Below are 14314 nucleotides of genomic sequence, written 5' to 3'. Positions count from 1 at the left end.
CATACCCTGTTGCTTCTTGGCCCATGTAGTAAGAGAGAGCAGAGTTTTGTGGGGTTATTTAAGCTTATAGGAAAAGTGATGTTACTCAAATACCAAGAGATTTAATTTGATTCTGTTTTCTTGCTGAAAACAGAAGGAAGAAACAGGACTCACTTTCCTTTTCAGAAATTTAGGCTTGATTTCTACCCAGTTCTGTGCTGAAAAAAGCATCTTATTGTTTGGTGGTTTCCTAGGGCTGCAGTGGGGTTGTGATTCCACAGTCGTTGAGATGTTCCTTACAGGATCCCCCACCAGTGTCTGTTTCTTTCAGATTGTATATGGATGCAGGATCATGTTTGTGTTAAAGTAATCAAGGCATATCATTTTAGATGCACCTAGATTAGCATTTGGTTCTGATCAGAAGTGCTCTTTTAAAGTGATTTTGGCTGCCTTGTGGGATGGTCTTTTAGAAAACAAATTGGATATTTTTAAATGAAACTGCAACAGAAAATGTGGTCCAGGAGCATTCCTAATTAGCATTGCATTGCAGAGGCAAACAGGCATTTTAGTCAGTAGACTAGATGTAATGTGAACTAACCCCCTTAAAACAAGTATAGCGTGGATGTTGTATCATCCAGACCCTCTGTTGCTGAAGATCGCTCCTAGTGCACACATTCTTTGCTCAGGTAGGTACTCCCACACATCCAGAGTTTCACTGCTATGCCAGTTGATGGAGTACAGGCATTACCCAGTTAGACTTAAAGGAAGAAAACAGTGGGAACAGATAGTACCCGATTTGTAGGCTGTACTGGCTGACTAGCACAAAGGAAACACACTAGAAAAAATATATTCTGAGGTGGGGAGTGAACTAGTGCTGAACCAACTCAGGGGCTTCGGTGGCTGCATCCCTTCTGATGCAGCGCTGGGCTCTGAGCCAGATTTACACTGTCATTGACTCTGGCCTTGCAATGCTTTATCTAGCATTCAAATGTAGATTTGCTAGGATCGGTCTTTGGATGGTACCCCAGCAATAAGCTTCCCAATTTATTCCTTCTGATGATACTCTCATCTGGTTGTTCCTTCACAGTTGTATCATCTTCATGCCACTTCATTAGCCTTGAAAACATTTTTTTTTAACCTAAATCAGTTTAAACTGGGATTGAAAAATGATGGACCACTATAGTACAGTGCCACTTGCACTGTGTATGCACTATGCTGCTTGAAACCTGAAGCCCACTGCTCAGTCTCATATTTATTTGTGAAGCACAGATTCTTGCATTTCTCTGCAGAGAGATCTGGTTTAGAACACTTAGCCCATAACTATTAATAATCTAAGCATGCTAATTTCAGAGAGGTTAACAGACTGTGTCATCTGAAGATAGCCAGATTCTTTCTATTCAGAGTCCAGCACTTGTACAACTAACTCAGGAGTCTGTAGGTTTGTAAGTAGTTAGTTAATCCAAACACATTTACATCCTTAGGATTCGTCTTCAGCACTGAAAAACCTTTCACTTTTCACAGCCATTTAAATCATGGTGAGTTTTTAAGAAGGCCTTCAGCATTCTAGATTTACAGCCAGCATGTCACAGGTGTTTACCAGCAAGTGTTCACTCAGGATTCACTCAGAAAAATCCACTTTCTGAATGAAAAGTAGAATATTACATGAAAGCAAACATTACCACTGGCAAGGTAAAGATCACCTCTTTGTCTCATTCACTGAGTGAATCAAATCTCTCTTACCCTAAATCAATAGAGGAAAGGAATGAATTCCCTTTAAAAAAATTAAATAAGACAGACTTATTCCTCCAGAGCTCTTATTCTGTTACCAGCTTATGCTGTTGTGAATTAAGTTATTCTTTAGAGCACTTGTACAGTCATTTTGGGGATTCTAAGCTTTTCACTCTAGCTACTTCTCAGTGCCTTTGTTTTCCAATATGAATCTAGGAAAACTTCCAAATAAGATAATTCTTGCTTAGGTTTACACTTCATTGCCTTGATTATGCTATTTAGGGAAAAAACACCCCAGTCTTTTTATATCTGGCAACATTTCTTACTGATTTCCCCCATCACTCAAATAGCTTCTTTGATTGGACTTGTATCTTTAATTTCCTTCTCTATTGCTATATTATTTCTTCCTCTTATTCTTTTCCTGTAATATCAGTATGTCTTTGTATCACATACTTTCTATTTAATGAAACAGCTTTCCTAATTCCTTTTTTACTTCAGGTGCTGCTTGCATTTCTGCATTTTTTCTATATGGAACTTTTCCCATTAGAAAAGCCCCACTTGTTCCATGCCTGTTCTGACTCTTGTAACTAAACTGACCACTCAGGTAAATTTCTTTTTTTTAGCATTTGCTTTAGGGGTTTTTTTCCCCCCTCCTTAATTCATTGCTACTTAAATTGGCTTCCTAGAGCCAGAAAGTTGGCATGCAGTACTGGTTCTACCTACTCAGCTCTGATGTCAGCCCTTCTGCATGAAAGTTTCAGCATCTCAGGGGGTCGTATGCCATATACACTTTGATTTCTTATTTTGTGCACGTCTCCCACTCTTTATCTTCTTCACCTCTAACTCAACTCTTTTTTTTTTTTTTTTTTTTTCCAAACTATATGCTCCACTAAGGTCATCTTGACAGCAGGAAGTGAAGCTTTGGTATGATGCATTGACTATGCCACAACCACTGAAAAAGCCAGATTTAGTACTTGAGAGTCTGTTAAAATAGGCATCTTTTATGGAAACAAGAAAAAACTCAAGAAATAGTCTCTCTTGGAGATTCTGAGAGACTGTCCTCTCTCTGTAAATCTTACCATAAAAACCAACTACAGTATCGTATTTCCTAATAATCACCATCTCTGGCATGATGTTTTGTTCTGGCATGATGTTTTGAAGAATGATATCCAGAGATTTCCTTATGAAAAAAATTACATACTACAGTCATCTTGCAATAATATCTAGAGAGCTGAACAATGTAATTCTTCAGTGTATTCAGGTTTTCATTTTTGTGAATCGGAGTACATACGGGTGTCTTTATTTGTAATCATTGTTTTATGATCAAAAAGTGAAAAAGATATTGATACATGTGCATAATAGTTTTAATGGGAATTGTAGGTCCAAAGCAAGGACTACCTTCTGAAGGAAACTGGAACATGCATAGTATATTTTGTATACTGTAATTCTAAATTGATGTTGGCAATGACTAAGGGAAGGGGTTTTATTTCCTTCTCAAAGAGCTCCCATTTAAAAGAGACCTTATGGCACCACTGAGAATCTTTGTCTTGATGAATGAATCAGCATGTTTGTTTATTTATTTGCTCTTGATGTAAATTGAGTCTGCCCTTATTTCTTTGTTTACTGAGAACTGAGCAGTCCAGGACAAAATTAATTAGTGGCAAACTTCCTTTCTAGGAGTGTTCTCTCTAGAGATGAGAAACCTGTAATTTTCTATATATTTGGGATGAGTTTGAATAGCAATTTTGGTATATGTTGCTGGAAAACTTTTTATGGCAGAACTCTGTTTACTCTGAAGGGTCCTTTCTTCTCTTCAGATTTTCTTCCAGCATCTTTTCTCTGAAGTTCTCATTTCGATCTTGATTTCACTCATGTGTTACCTTCTTTCGAGTTCTACCAAGTTCCAGCTCTACGTATTTCAGTTTTCTGCAGTATTTTGCACACTTAAGCTTATATGTACTAGAAATGAGAAAAAAAAATCCGTATACATAAACTTTGCAATGATCTCTAGGATCTTGAAGCGTGTAAAGATCAACATAATGCATAACTGCTCAGGCATTAATTCTTAGTTTAGAATCACTTGGTCTTTAATTCTTATCTTAACTTGTACAACTTGTACACAGTGTTGGTAAAATATCTGTCCTGTAAAGTTATTGTCAGAGAGATAAGAAGTAGGACCTGTCATAGCAAATACAAGTTTTATGTGTATCAAACTGTATTTCTTTTTTCTAAAATGGCTGTTTATCCTCCAGCTGCGCAACTGTGACATCCAGGTACGTTGTGATGGAAGTACAGCAGTCCTAACCAAGATTTTTATCAGCTAGATTTCCAGGAAAAAAACTTTGGAAAAAGCAACAAGTCAGTTTGTGTCTTAATTGTTTTTATACACTCCTGAAAAGACCAAAAGTCAAAATATAGACAGTGCTATGATATTTCATTTTGTGTCTTTTTTTTTTTACTAATAACATTTATTTACAGCAGCAGTGCAGTGCGAGGTTATTACGTGAGATTTTCTTTACTTCAGAAAGCTTGCAGTTAGGATGAAACACAACTTGATAGATACAATGTACGGACAGCATGGGAAGGTGAAAAGGTAAATGATAACTGTGCAGCCATATTTCCAAAAGTGTGAATCTTCAATATTTGGCAGTTTTGAAATACATAAACCAGAAAGGCATAATTTCAGACACTTCTTGCTACCAGCCTAGTAATTTAAAAGACATTTATTTATTAAAAGTGTATGTGTATGTTACTGCTGTTCATAACAAAGAAAAACAGAGAAATTTATAGAAGATAGCTATCAGATTTTTATTTAAATTGAAGACCTGTCAAAATACAGCATACAGTGTCAGCAATTCTCTTTGGAGTGTTAGGTTGTATCATTGCTCTTCATGTCAAATTGTCATAACATGCCTGTCATTGCCTCTTTCAATTAACCTTAAAACCAAGTCTGAGAATTATACAAGGAACAAAGTTTAAACAGAATCCTTACATTTAGGAATACTCTCCAGGAGCAATCATTCTCTCTTGGTGTTAATGAAATTGTCTGGGTATGAAGAGTCCTCCAGTGATTCATAATAGCTGGATTTCTTTCCAGCTACCAAAGCCTTTGGCAGTAGCTTGTTGTCACAGCCAGTTCTCTAATAATTTACTGATAATAAATTCCCTAGGAAGTATGTATTTTTTTCCTGTTATTTACAGCTGTACTATGTTATACTATAGTTGAGGAGCTACTTTTTCTTCCATCTTGCATGATCTTAACAAGGAATCCTTGCAGTAACTGTAGAAGTTGGAGGATGGCACTTTAAATCACAATAGAGAGTTTCATGTACAACATTCACTGTGAAATGTAGGTCACTGGAACAGGCTCCCCAGGGAAGTGGTCACAGCACCAAGCCTGTCAGAGTTCAAGGAGTGTCTGGACAACACTCTTAGTCATATGACTTAGTTATAGGTAGTCCTGGGAGGAGCAGGGAGTTGGACTTGATGATCCTTATGGGTCCATTCCAACTGGAGATAGTGTATGATTCTATGATTTCTGTTGCCTTACACCATATGTCTGAAACCTGTATCTACAACCTTCTTTACTTCTTTCATGTATCCTTTATTTTTGTCGTTCAGGATGTATGTTTTTGGGGGCAGGGACCATTCACTATTCTGTTTAGAGGAGCACAACCTATTGTTGACATTCTGTGGACGTAGTGGATTTATATGTGAATAAATTTTATGCGCCTCTACAATAAACCACTTATACTTTTCTTTTGATTTTCTTTCTCTGGGAATAAAGCATAAATAGGCAAGTTTATTGCCACCATTTCCTTCCCTGTTTAAGCTGTAGTTCTGTAGTCTTATCCTTGCTCTTGTTACATATTTTTCTTTTCTGATAAAGCACAGAACTAGTACTACATTCTCTTACTTTTTCAATGTCTCTTTCCTGTGCTTCCAGAAAACTGACAAACTTCCACACTGAAAATCCCTTTTCCCCATCCAGAACTGCCCTTTTTCATTTCCTGCACCTCATAAGCAGCCTCTTATTCTGTATGTCACTTTGTACCTCTTACTATTTCAATGGTTGATGTCATATCAGGGATGGAAAAATTTGGGGGTATTAAGTATTGCTGAGGGCCCAGCCATGCATGCTAAGAGGTGAATTTGGACAGTTCACCTTGACAGATGAAATAACATGCAGTTTCTGTAAATGATGTGTTGTTAAGTTATTAAATTATTATTAATATAGTTTTATGTTAATGGTGTGACCGGTAGCAGAATATCACAAAGGACTTTTCTACTGACAAGACCAAGCGCCATCTCGACCCATTATGATTCTGTGGTATCAACACTGCTATGTCAGTCTTTGAATACGCATGTGCTAAGAAAACTGTATTTTCTACCTTGCTGCAATAGCAAACCTTCTCTAATCTTCAGTGCTCTTTGTCTACAGTATTTTTCCCCAACATTGTGATAACTGCAAGGCTGTGTCATTTTTTGGTGTCTATTTCTGCATTCCAATTCACCTGTCTGATTTCTCCTTTAAGGTAAATAATTACAGTTTAGAAGAAGTTACTCATGAAGAGGCAGTAGCGATACTGAAGAACACATCAGATGTAGTGTATCTGAAAGTTGGAAAGCCCACCACCATTTACATGACCGATCCATATGGCCCACCAGATATTACTCACTGTAAGTGACTTCTGCAGCTCATTTTGTAGGAGATACCTGTTTGTCAGATGATTGTGGTTTTTTCATTGCTTGTCCAAAGTACCCAATTAAAGTTTATGAAACAGCTTGGAAGGCTACAAAAATGAAATGTTTATTGCCACTTAAGTATGCTACAGTCATGAAATATTACAAATAATATAACTCTGCTAAAGCATTTTTGCAGCAAAAGTTCCAATGTAGCTGATGTACTGCTGTGCTGATTCCAATTAGCCATCGTCCAGGTGATCAGACTGAACTGTAATTCTTGTGATAATTACAGTAATAAGTATATGCAAATATATTTTGAAATATAATTAGATTTGTAGTCTGCAGTCCTCTGTCCACTGAAAAATCAGAACAAACAGCAAACCATCTTGTACAAACTAAGTGAAAAGCCTGAGGCAAATATCTATCATATTTGAATAAATTATTTACTTGGAATGTAAAAATCTCTGCTCTGCTTAAAAAAATTTACCTATTTTCTGTGTATATCCAATTCCTAAATTATTGTTTCACTTTGCTTTATTCTCAGTCTGTCCATTAACTTTATATATGTTCATCTGCTATTTTTTCACTGAGGACCAAGGCCTTATTTGTCCTTGCATTCAATGTACACTCTGTTGTAGGAAAAGTTGTTGAAACAATATGGTAAAGCTCAGTGAAGTATCTCATAGGAAGGGAAGATGATTTTATTTTAAAACAAACCTATTTCAATCAGGCTGTCGTATCCACACACTCAAAATCATCTAGGTTCATGTCCAGCATTCAGGTAGAAAGACACGCATCCAGGTGCATTGCCAGGACTCCCTGAGATGACCAAGTACAAGGGTGGGTGGCAGCGGAGTCCTTATCATACACATATACCTGCTTATTATGTGGACAACCTCCTTGCTGATGTGCTTTTTGTACCCTTAAGGAGATCACAGCAATTAGGATCTTCTGTCTTTCCCATCTGTCCCACCTACACTGTCTTCAGGATTTACTCACTTCTCTTTTGTCTCCTTATCTGTGTGTACTAGGCTCCAGTCTAGTCTTTATCTTCTGCCATCACCTCTTAATGGCTTGAGTCTTTGTTTTAGTTTGGGTGTAGGCTGTCCTGACAAGTTACAAGTAGTTATGTTGAGTATTGATGACCTATTGATGGATCTAGGTGCTATCAGTACAGGCCAGTCCTGCTGGTGTCCATACCCAGGCATTCCCATTCCCTTTTCATTCACAGCAATCTGAACATTCAGTTGCAGCTCTCTATACCACTGGTGCCTGTTAGTCTAAACAGTTCATTATTGAAACTCCCTTTCTTCGTTTAGTTGTTCATTAAAAACTGTCTGCCTTGGGTTCAACTATCAACAGGGACCAGCTGCACCATCTAATAACTGGATGGCAGTTTAATATTTGAGAAGAGCTGCAGCAACTGATCCATACTCATCTTGATCTCCTGCTAATAATCCTAGGGGCACTTAAGGCCAACCAAGGACTGCGAAAGGCAGATTTTTCCAGTAAATGCTAGAGATTTAAATTTTCCTGCACTTTTGCATAGTGTTGCTTCTGTGGACTGATAAAGTTGAGGGAAAAGCTAAATATCCATAATCCTCCTTATTTAGACTGCTCCATAAAAATAGAAGGCAAGGTTTTGTAACATGCACGTCAGGTGGTATACTCAATGTGCTGAGGATACCTATTTAGTTAGCAAATGTTACAACAGATGGCAATCATGTTGTTCAGTAGCAGTCTGGTCTGGATCTTAGCAAAGCCCAAGAAGTAAAAATGCTAAATGTCTCTATCCAATCTCCTGCTTTATAATACTTTCCAAAATAATAATTTGGGAGCTATAAAACAGTGTGTTTTATTATGTCAGATTATAGATCAGCAGCATACGAGAAGACAGAAGTAATTCCAGAGGGAGAGTAAAGGTTGAAAAGATTTGCAGTAGCCCATCCCAGGCTGTTGGTGCACACAGATTCATTTATCCTCAGGGAACCTTTCATTATACCTACACGTTCAGAGTGTTTCAGAACGGGTAATGGCCTTTCCCTGTAGAGACATTTTGCTTTGAAACATTCTGTATCTCAGTATCTGAAAGAAAGATTGAAACTAATACTGGAAAGTTTAGCTGTCTTCTCATGAGAAAATTAATCATAGCTCATTGCAGAAGCACGTATCATTGTTTTCCCTATTTATCATTTCCTTTTCTAATTACATTAACTAGAGATTGCATACAACTATTACTACATCTCTCCAGTCATAAATATCCCCAGTAACTTCAAAATAGGAAAAAGCAAGCAAAGAACAAAACCCACAGACCCAATATAGAATCAGACAGCATAGTCCTGTAATTTTCATTATTAATCATTAATATGTAAGAGACTCGTATCCACTTTCTGTTTTAAATAGATTTACTGTAATCTAAATACCATCTATGTTGGTACTGAAATTTCAATTATATTGGGAATTCTCGCACCTTTAGTGCATCGCAGCTGTAAATCTTCACCATACATTATTCTTGCCATACATAAAATTCCTGCTCCTATCCTGCATTGAGGTCTTTACTATATTATTCTCATTGCTGTATATTGGAGCCAAAAAGAGGAGTGTGCTTTTAATGTCACTCTCTCCTCTTTACATTTCCTTCTTCAAGTCAGTCCTAACTGAAGAAAATGTTTCCCGTCTCCCAATCTATCCTTTCTTATTCAGATCCCCTCTAAAGAGTCAATCCCTGCAAATGAGCCAGCATTATTATTATCATTATATTATTATTATTAACCTTTCAGGAAAACTTCAGCTGTTCATTATTCCTTGTTACATTTTAAGCTCTCGCAGGCAAGGACTGTCTGTTTAGATGTTATTTACAGCAATGAGCTCGTTCTTGGTACTTAACTAAAAAATGGTGCTCTTGTGACATCTAATAAAACGTGAAAGTGGCTAACTAGAGATGCTTATTCTTACCCTCAGCTTATTCTCCACCAATGGAAAATCATATACTCTCCTCTGGAAACAATGGCACTTTAGAGTACAAGGCATCCCTGGCGCCTATCTCACCGGGAAGATACTCACCCATTCCAAAGCACATGCTTGTGGAGGACGACTACACCAGGTCAGATGCTTCTCTTTATTTGTTACCTTTCATGACAATTGCAAAGGACATAGGTAAGGCATTCAGTGCACCTCAAAGAGAATATGGCATATAGTTCTTTTCACCCGTGTTAAAGGGAAGATGAATCGAAACTGTTACAGGTCTGAAGACAACTAAGAGAAAGATCACACAAATGAATGCTGACCTGAGGTCCATGTTGTCTGGGTGCAATCCTGCACTAGTTCCTAAACAACATGGCTGCACTAGAACCATGCTGGCACTGAGCAAAATTTTCTGCTTCTTAACACATCTAGGAGATCTCAGGATCAGTGACTCACTCATCCAGCTCACTGCATGTATGGGTGGAGGGACTGTATGTGCATTTGTACCTGTCTGTGACAGTACACTCTGAAAGGTCCAGCTTGTTTAGTTTAGTGAAAGCAAGGCTGAAATAGCCTGTAATTGCTCTGTGTACACACATTGAAAGATAAATGTTATAGAGAGAAAACACTACGGGAAAGGAAAGAAGATGTACAAACTGGCTGCAAGTAAATATAGGAGGGACACTGGAAAAAGTTTCTTAACCATTAGAGCAATCATAATATGAAACAGTTTTCTGTGAGAGCACAGAGGTTAAAAGGAAGCTGTTTATGCAGTGGCACTCGATACCTTTATAAACGGGCTTCTTTGATGTGATTATCAGCAAAAATTACCTTGGAAATTACTTCTAATGTTTTGGGTTTTTTTAATAATTCCAAAAGACTTGTGACTGCTATATGGAAATATGGTAGGAGAATTGTATCTATGTAGTTGATTTCCAGGTAGAAAAGACACATAGAAAGGTGCTGCGAGGGTTCTTTTATGCCTTGTGTTAGATCAACACTGAATGTCAGATTAGGCAGTATTTATTTATCTTTTTGTTTGAAGAGCACTACCATTCACTTAGAAGACAACACTTGTTAAGTTTGTAAAATGAGCTCTCATTATAATGTCTAGTGCCACAGAAAATGAGAAATGAATTTTTTTTCTGTGCTTCAGTAGTTATAAATTCATTGTATTTAAAGCTAGGAGGAGGCTGTTCTGATCAACTAACCTGACCTACTGTGTATCTCAAGCCGAAGAATCTCATCCAGTTATGTATTCATCAGCTTCATAACTTGCTAATTTGCATTTCATTTCTCTTGTTGCATATGATTATGATCTCAAGCTGCTTAACTTGTTGGATCAGACAGATTCAGAGTAACTAAATCATGATACAGTGTTTAATCAGGACAAATGTATGGAAACCACACCTTGCTTCACTCTGTTGGCTAAAAGAATTTCTCCTTTGTTTTGATTGAGAATGCAAAGCTGACATTGCTTTCCTTCAACTTATGAGACATTCAATTAGGATGAATTTTCTCCAAAGGGTTTCAAGAAGTTACATTTTTAAATTAATAGTTAAAAGATTGATTTCATTAAATTGTGCATCAAGGCTTTACCTGGGCTACTACTGACCTCATAATTTCTAAAATGCCTGTGCATATGACAAATACCAATATAGTAGCTAGGTTACAGTGATGAAGGCTTTGTCAATAAGGTTGTAGTGCTGAATTGTCTCCTTCTGTAATGAGATGTCAGCACCATTATTACTGAGAAAGAGTTGGCAAAGTTTAAAAACAGCAAAAAAATGCAACCTTAAAAGTAGATTATAGCTAAGGAGACCAAGAAGTCACAGAAAGTGAAAGAAGTAATCCTAAAAAAGGAGAAAGGCTACCCTGAGAATTAAGAGACCATTTAAACAGTTAGAAGACCTGTAAGGTAATGAAGAAGTATCTTTAGACAGTCCTGTGTTTCTTTGTGTTCCATGCAGATGATTTTAACTTTCTAATTGCTTCTACCAAAAAAAAAAAAAAAGAAAAGAAAAGAAAAGAAAAAATAATCATAGAAGAAAAGGCAATGACAGTCCTAGCCCATTAGTTTAGTAGATATCCAGTAGAAAGCATACTTGCTCAAAGAACCGTGCACGATATATAGTGAAATTAATTAGTATGTCTTTGATCTTTTCAGGAAGAATGATGTATTCCTATCCTGATATTTTTAGTTTGTTTTTAAACAAGTTAATTTTGCTGGTTTAGCACCTGACAGTAAAACCAAATACTGACAGAGTCTGGTTCTTCACTGAGGTAGTCACACCAATGTCCATTTTGCATTATTTGGGGAAAAAAAAAAGAATGCCCAGAGAAGCCATGTATATTCGGTGAAATACTGCTCTCCTGTGTTCTTCTTCCTGGATTTCCAGATTAGTGTGCTGTCTAATGAAGGGCTGATGTGCAAAGTCTTCTGTGGCATTGGCACTATTGACAGGAGAGGCTGACTCTAGAAGTGTGACCTTCTGTGCAAGGCGTGTGGCGCTGGCAGAAATAAAGGTGTCAGGTAATAGGAGCAGACTCTGAATGCAACAGAGCAAATCAGATGAAAATCTCATAGTTCTAAACAAGTATTTACTTTGACCTATTGAAAAGGAGGAGGCTATTATGGACTTAATTATATTAGTGATAACAGCTTATAAGCTACACTGATACCCAGCATACAAAAGCAAAAGATAAAATGAATGTAGTCATAAGAGAAACGGTACTTCTTGCCATTGCATTTCCTCACTGGATATAAATCATACAGCAATATCTGAGAGACAACCAAACAAGAGCCAGAGACCAGGTTTCTCTGACTACGAACTACTGTTTCTCTGACAAACTAAGGTCTGACCTTCGAAACCAAATCATTTAACCCTTGAACAATGCTGAACTTTTTTTTTTTTTTTAATGTCCATGTAGTTAATTATGGCCTATTGATTCAAGTGGGACTATTGAAAATGCCACAGTTAATTCTCACAGTGATTTTCACAGCAATAAACTGAGAATAGTGAACGCACTCTTTCTGTGCAATGCCATAGGATTTTCCTATGAGTCTGCCATTAAAATAAGAAGATACTTGGAAAGTCTTTGTTGCTGACCAGTTTAGAAAGACTTAAAATCCTTTGGGAAGTTAATTATCATATTGATAATTTTAGTGAAACCTATAGATCCCTTGATTGCAGCATTTATAATTAGGTTTCCTCATATAATTTTTTATAATTAAGATGATTGCCAACTACTGCAGTGCTATCCATTAAAACTACCTGGTTCTTGCTAAATAGTTTTTCAGGGCTAATTTACATGGTGATCACATAAGGAAATTTATTACCCGTGCAGTCATAATATGGCAACACTTCTGGCAGATTTTCATTTGTGCCAGCTAAAAATATTTGGAACAGTAACTTCTCCACTATAAGAGGCTTTTGCAATTTCTTAATTCTTTGTACACGTGATTTGAGTGAGGCTGAGGACAAGCCTTCTTTTGATTTACTTGCTATAATGAATCTATCAGTAAAGCTTAAGTGGTTGAGCACTCAATTTGTCCACTCTCTCTTGCTTTTTCTTTTTTGTTTTTCTTTTTTTGTTCCACTTCTAAGGCTTTTTTACCTAAATACTTGCATTTTGCCTCACAAAAATAAGTGTTTCTCTTGATAAACCTTGTATTTTTGGTTTGATATTGAATCTGCATCTGAAAAAAAATTCAGTACAACTTTGACTTAATAAAACTAAGGGGAAAATTTACCTTAATCCGAGCACAAGGGATAGAAAAATAACAAGTCATCTTCATCCACAAGTTTTAATGAAACTGGCTGTTGTCTTTTAATTACTGAGCTTTTGGAAGTTGTGTATATTATTGATCAAAAATGCTGTCAGTGATGGGCATAATTTACTTTTTGTTTTGCTGAATTCATTATAAATTCACTCAGGATGGAAGCTTTGCTTTCCTGTATATTTTATGAAGACTGTCACCTTTTAAAATTTAAATAAAATAACACAACTTCAAGTTAGTAGAATGAGGGATCAAAAGTGGATAAAACCTATATGCTAAGTAACTCTATCAATACAGTCATCATAATTCTGCAAGTAAGTCCTTATTTGTTTTAGTTTCTAGTAAGATTGAAGTGTTGTGCAGGAGTTCCCTCGACTGTGTTGCTGACAATTTCCTAATGCTGCTAGAGGGGAGAAACAGGAATAATTCTCTGCTTGACCTGCTGCTTATGAAAAGGGGAACTAGTGGCAAAGCTGGTGATAAATAACAGCTGGGATCAGAGTGACCGTGACTTTGTTCAGTTCATGATTCAAAGGAAGTCTGGAAAGATAGTCAGCAAGTTATGACTATAGATTTCAGAAGAGCAGACTTCAGCCTGTTTGGAGAATTGCTAATTTAAATCTCTTGGAATGCTGCCACAGAGACATAGGGTCCATGAAAGATGGATGATTTCTAAATAAAACTTACTGAGAACTCAGGATTGAACCACTCTGTTGAGCAGGAAGGAGGGGGATTCAGCAGAAGGCCTTCTTGGCTGAGCAAAGAGCTTTCTCATGACCTAAAATGCAAGATGTAGACAAGCATTGCTTGACTGCTTAATGACAAAATCAGAAAGCTGATTGATTTGAGCTAAGACTTACAAGGGTCATAAAGGAAAACAAAAAGTGATTCTGCAGGTGTGCTACTTTCAAAAATGAAGGTAAAATTTGATGAAGAGAAAAACTGATGAATAAGGGAGAAGACAATGTAATGACAGACAACATAGAAAAAGCTAAAGTACTCAACATCATCTTTGCCAGGCATTTAAGGACCAGAAGGTAATTGGAATAGTCAGCATAGCTTTACCGAGAGCAAATCGTGTGCTTGTCCAGCCTGGTTGCCTTTCCTGATTAAATGACTAGCTGCATGGATGAGGGAAGAGCAGTGGCAGCCCTATACCAACCAGTGCTACAGCAC

At 37.0% G+C, this 14314-nt stretch overlaps 1 protein-coding gene across 24 annotated transcripts in view; it reads left to right on the top strand.

Moving 5' to 3' along the window:
* Positions 1-14314, top strand: part of DLG2 (discs large MAGUK scaffold protein 2) — a 1018327-nt gene that overhangs the window by 724218 nt on the left and 279795 nt on the right. For all 24 annotated transcript variants that reach the window (XM_049823421.1, XM_049823420.1, XM_049823428.1 and 21 more), the window contains 2 exons: positions 6243-6387; positions 9355-9496. In XM_049823421.1, coding sequence (XP_049679378.1) covers positions 6243-6387; positions 9355-9496 — 287 coding nt within the window. The remainder of the gene's footprint in view (positions 1-6242; positions 6388-9354; positions 9497-14314) is intronic.

The sequence above is a fragment of the Accipiter gentilis genome, chromosome 19, assembly GCF_929443795.1.
Source record: "Accipiter gentilis chromosome 19, bAccGen1.1, whole genome shotgun sequence".
Classification (NCBI taxonomy): Eukaryota; Metazoa; Chordata; class Aves; order Accipitriformes; family Accipitridae; genus Astur; species Astur gentilis.
Note: the sequence above shows the minus strand (reverse complement) of the source record. Positions and strands in the feature narration are given on the sequence as shown.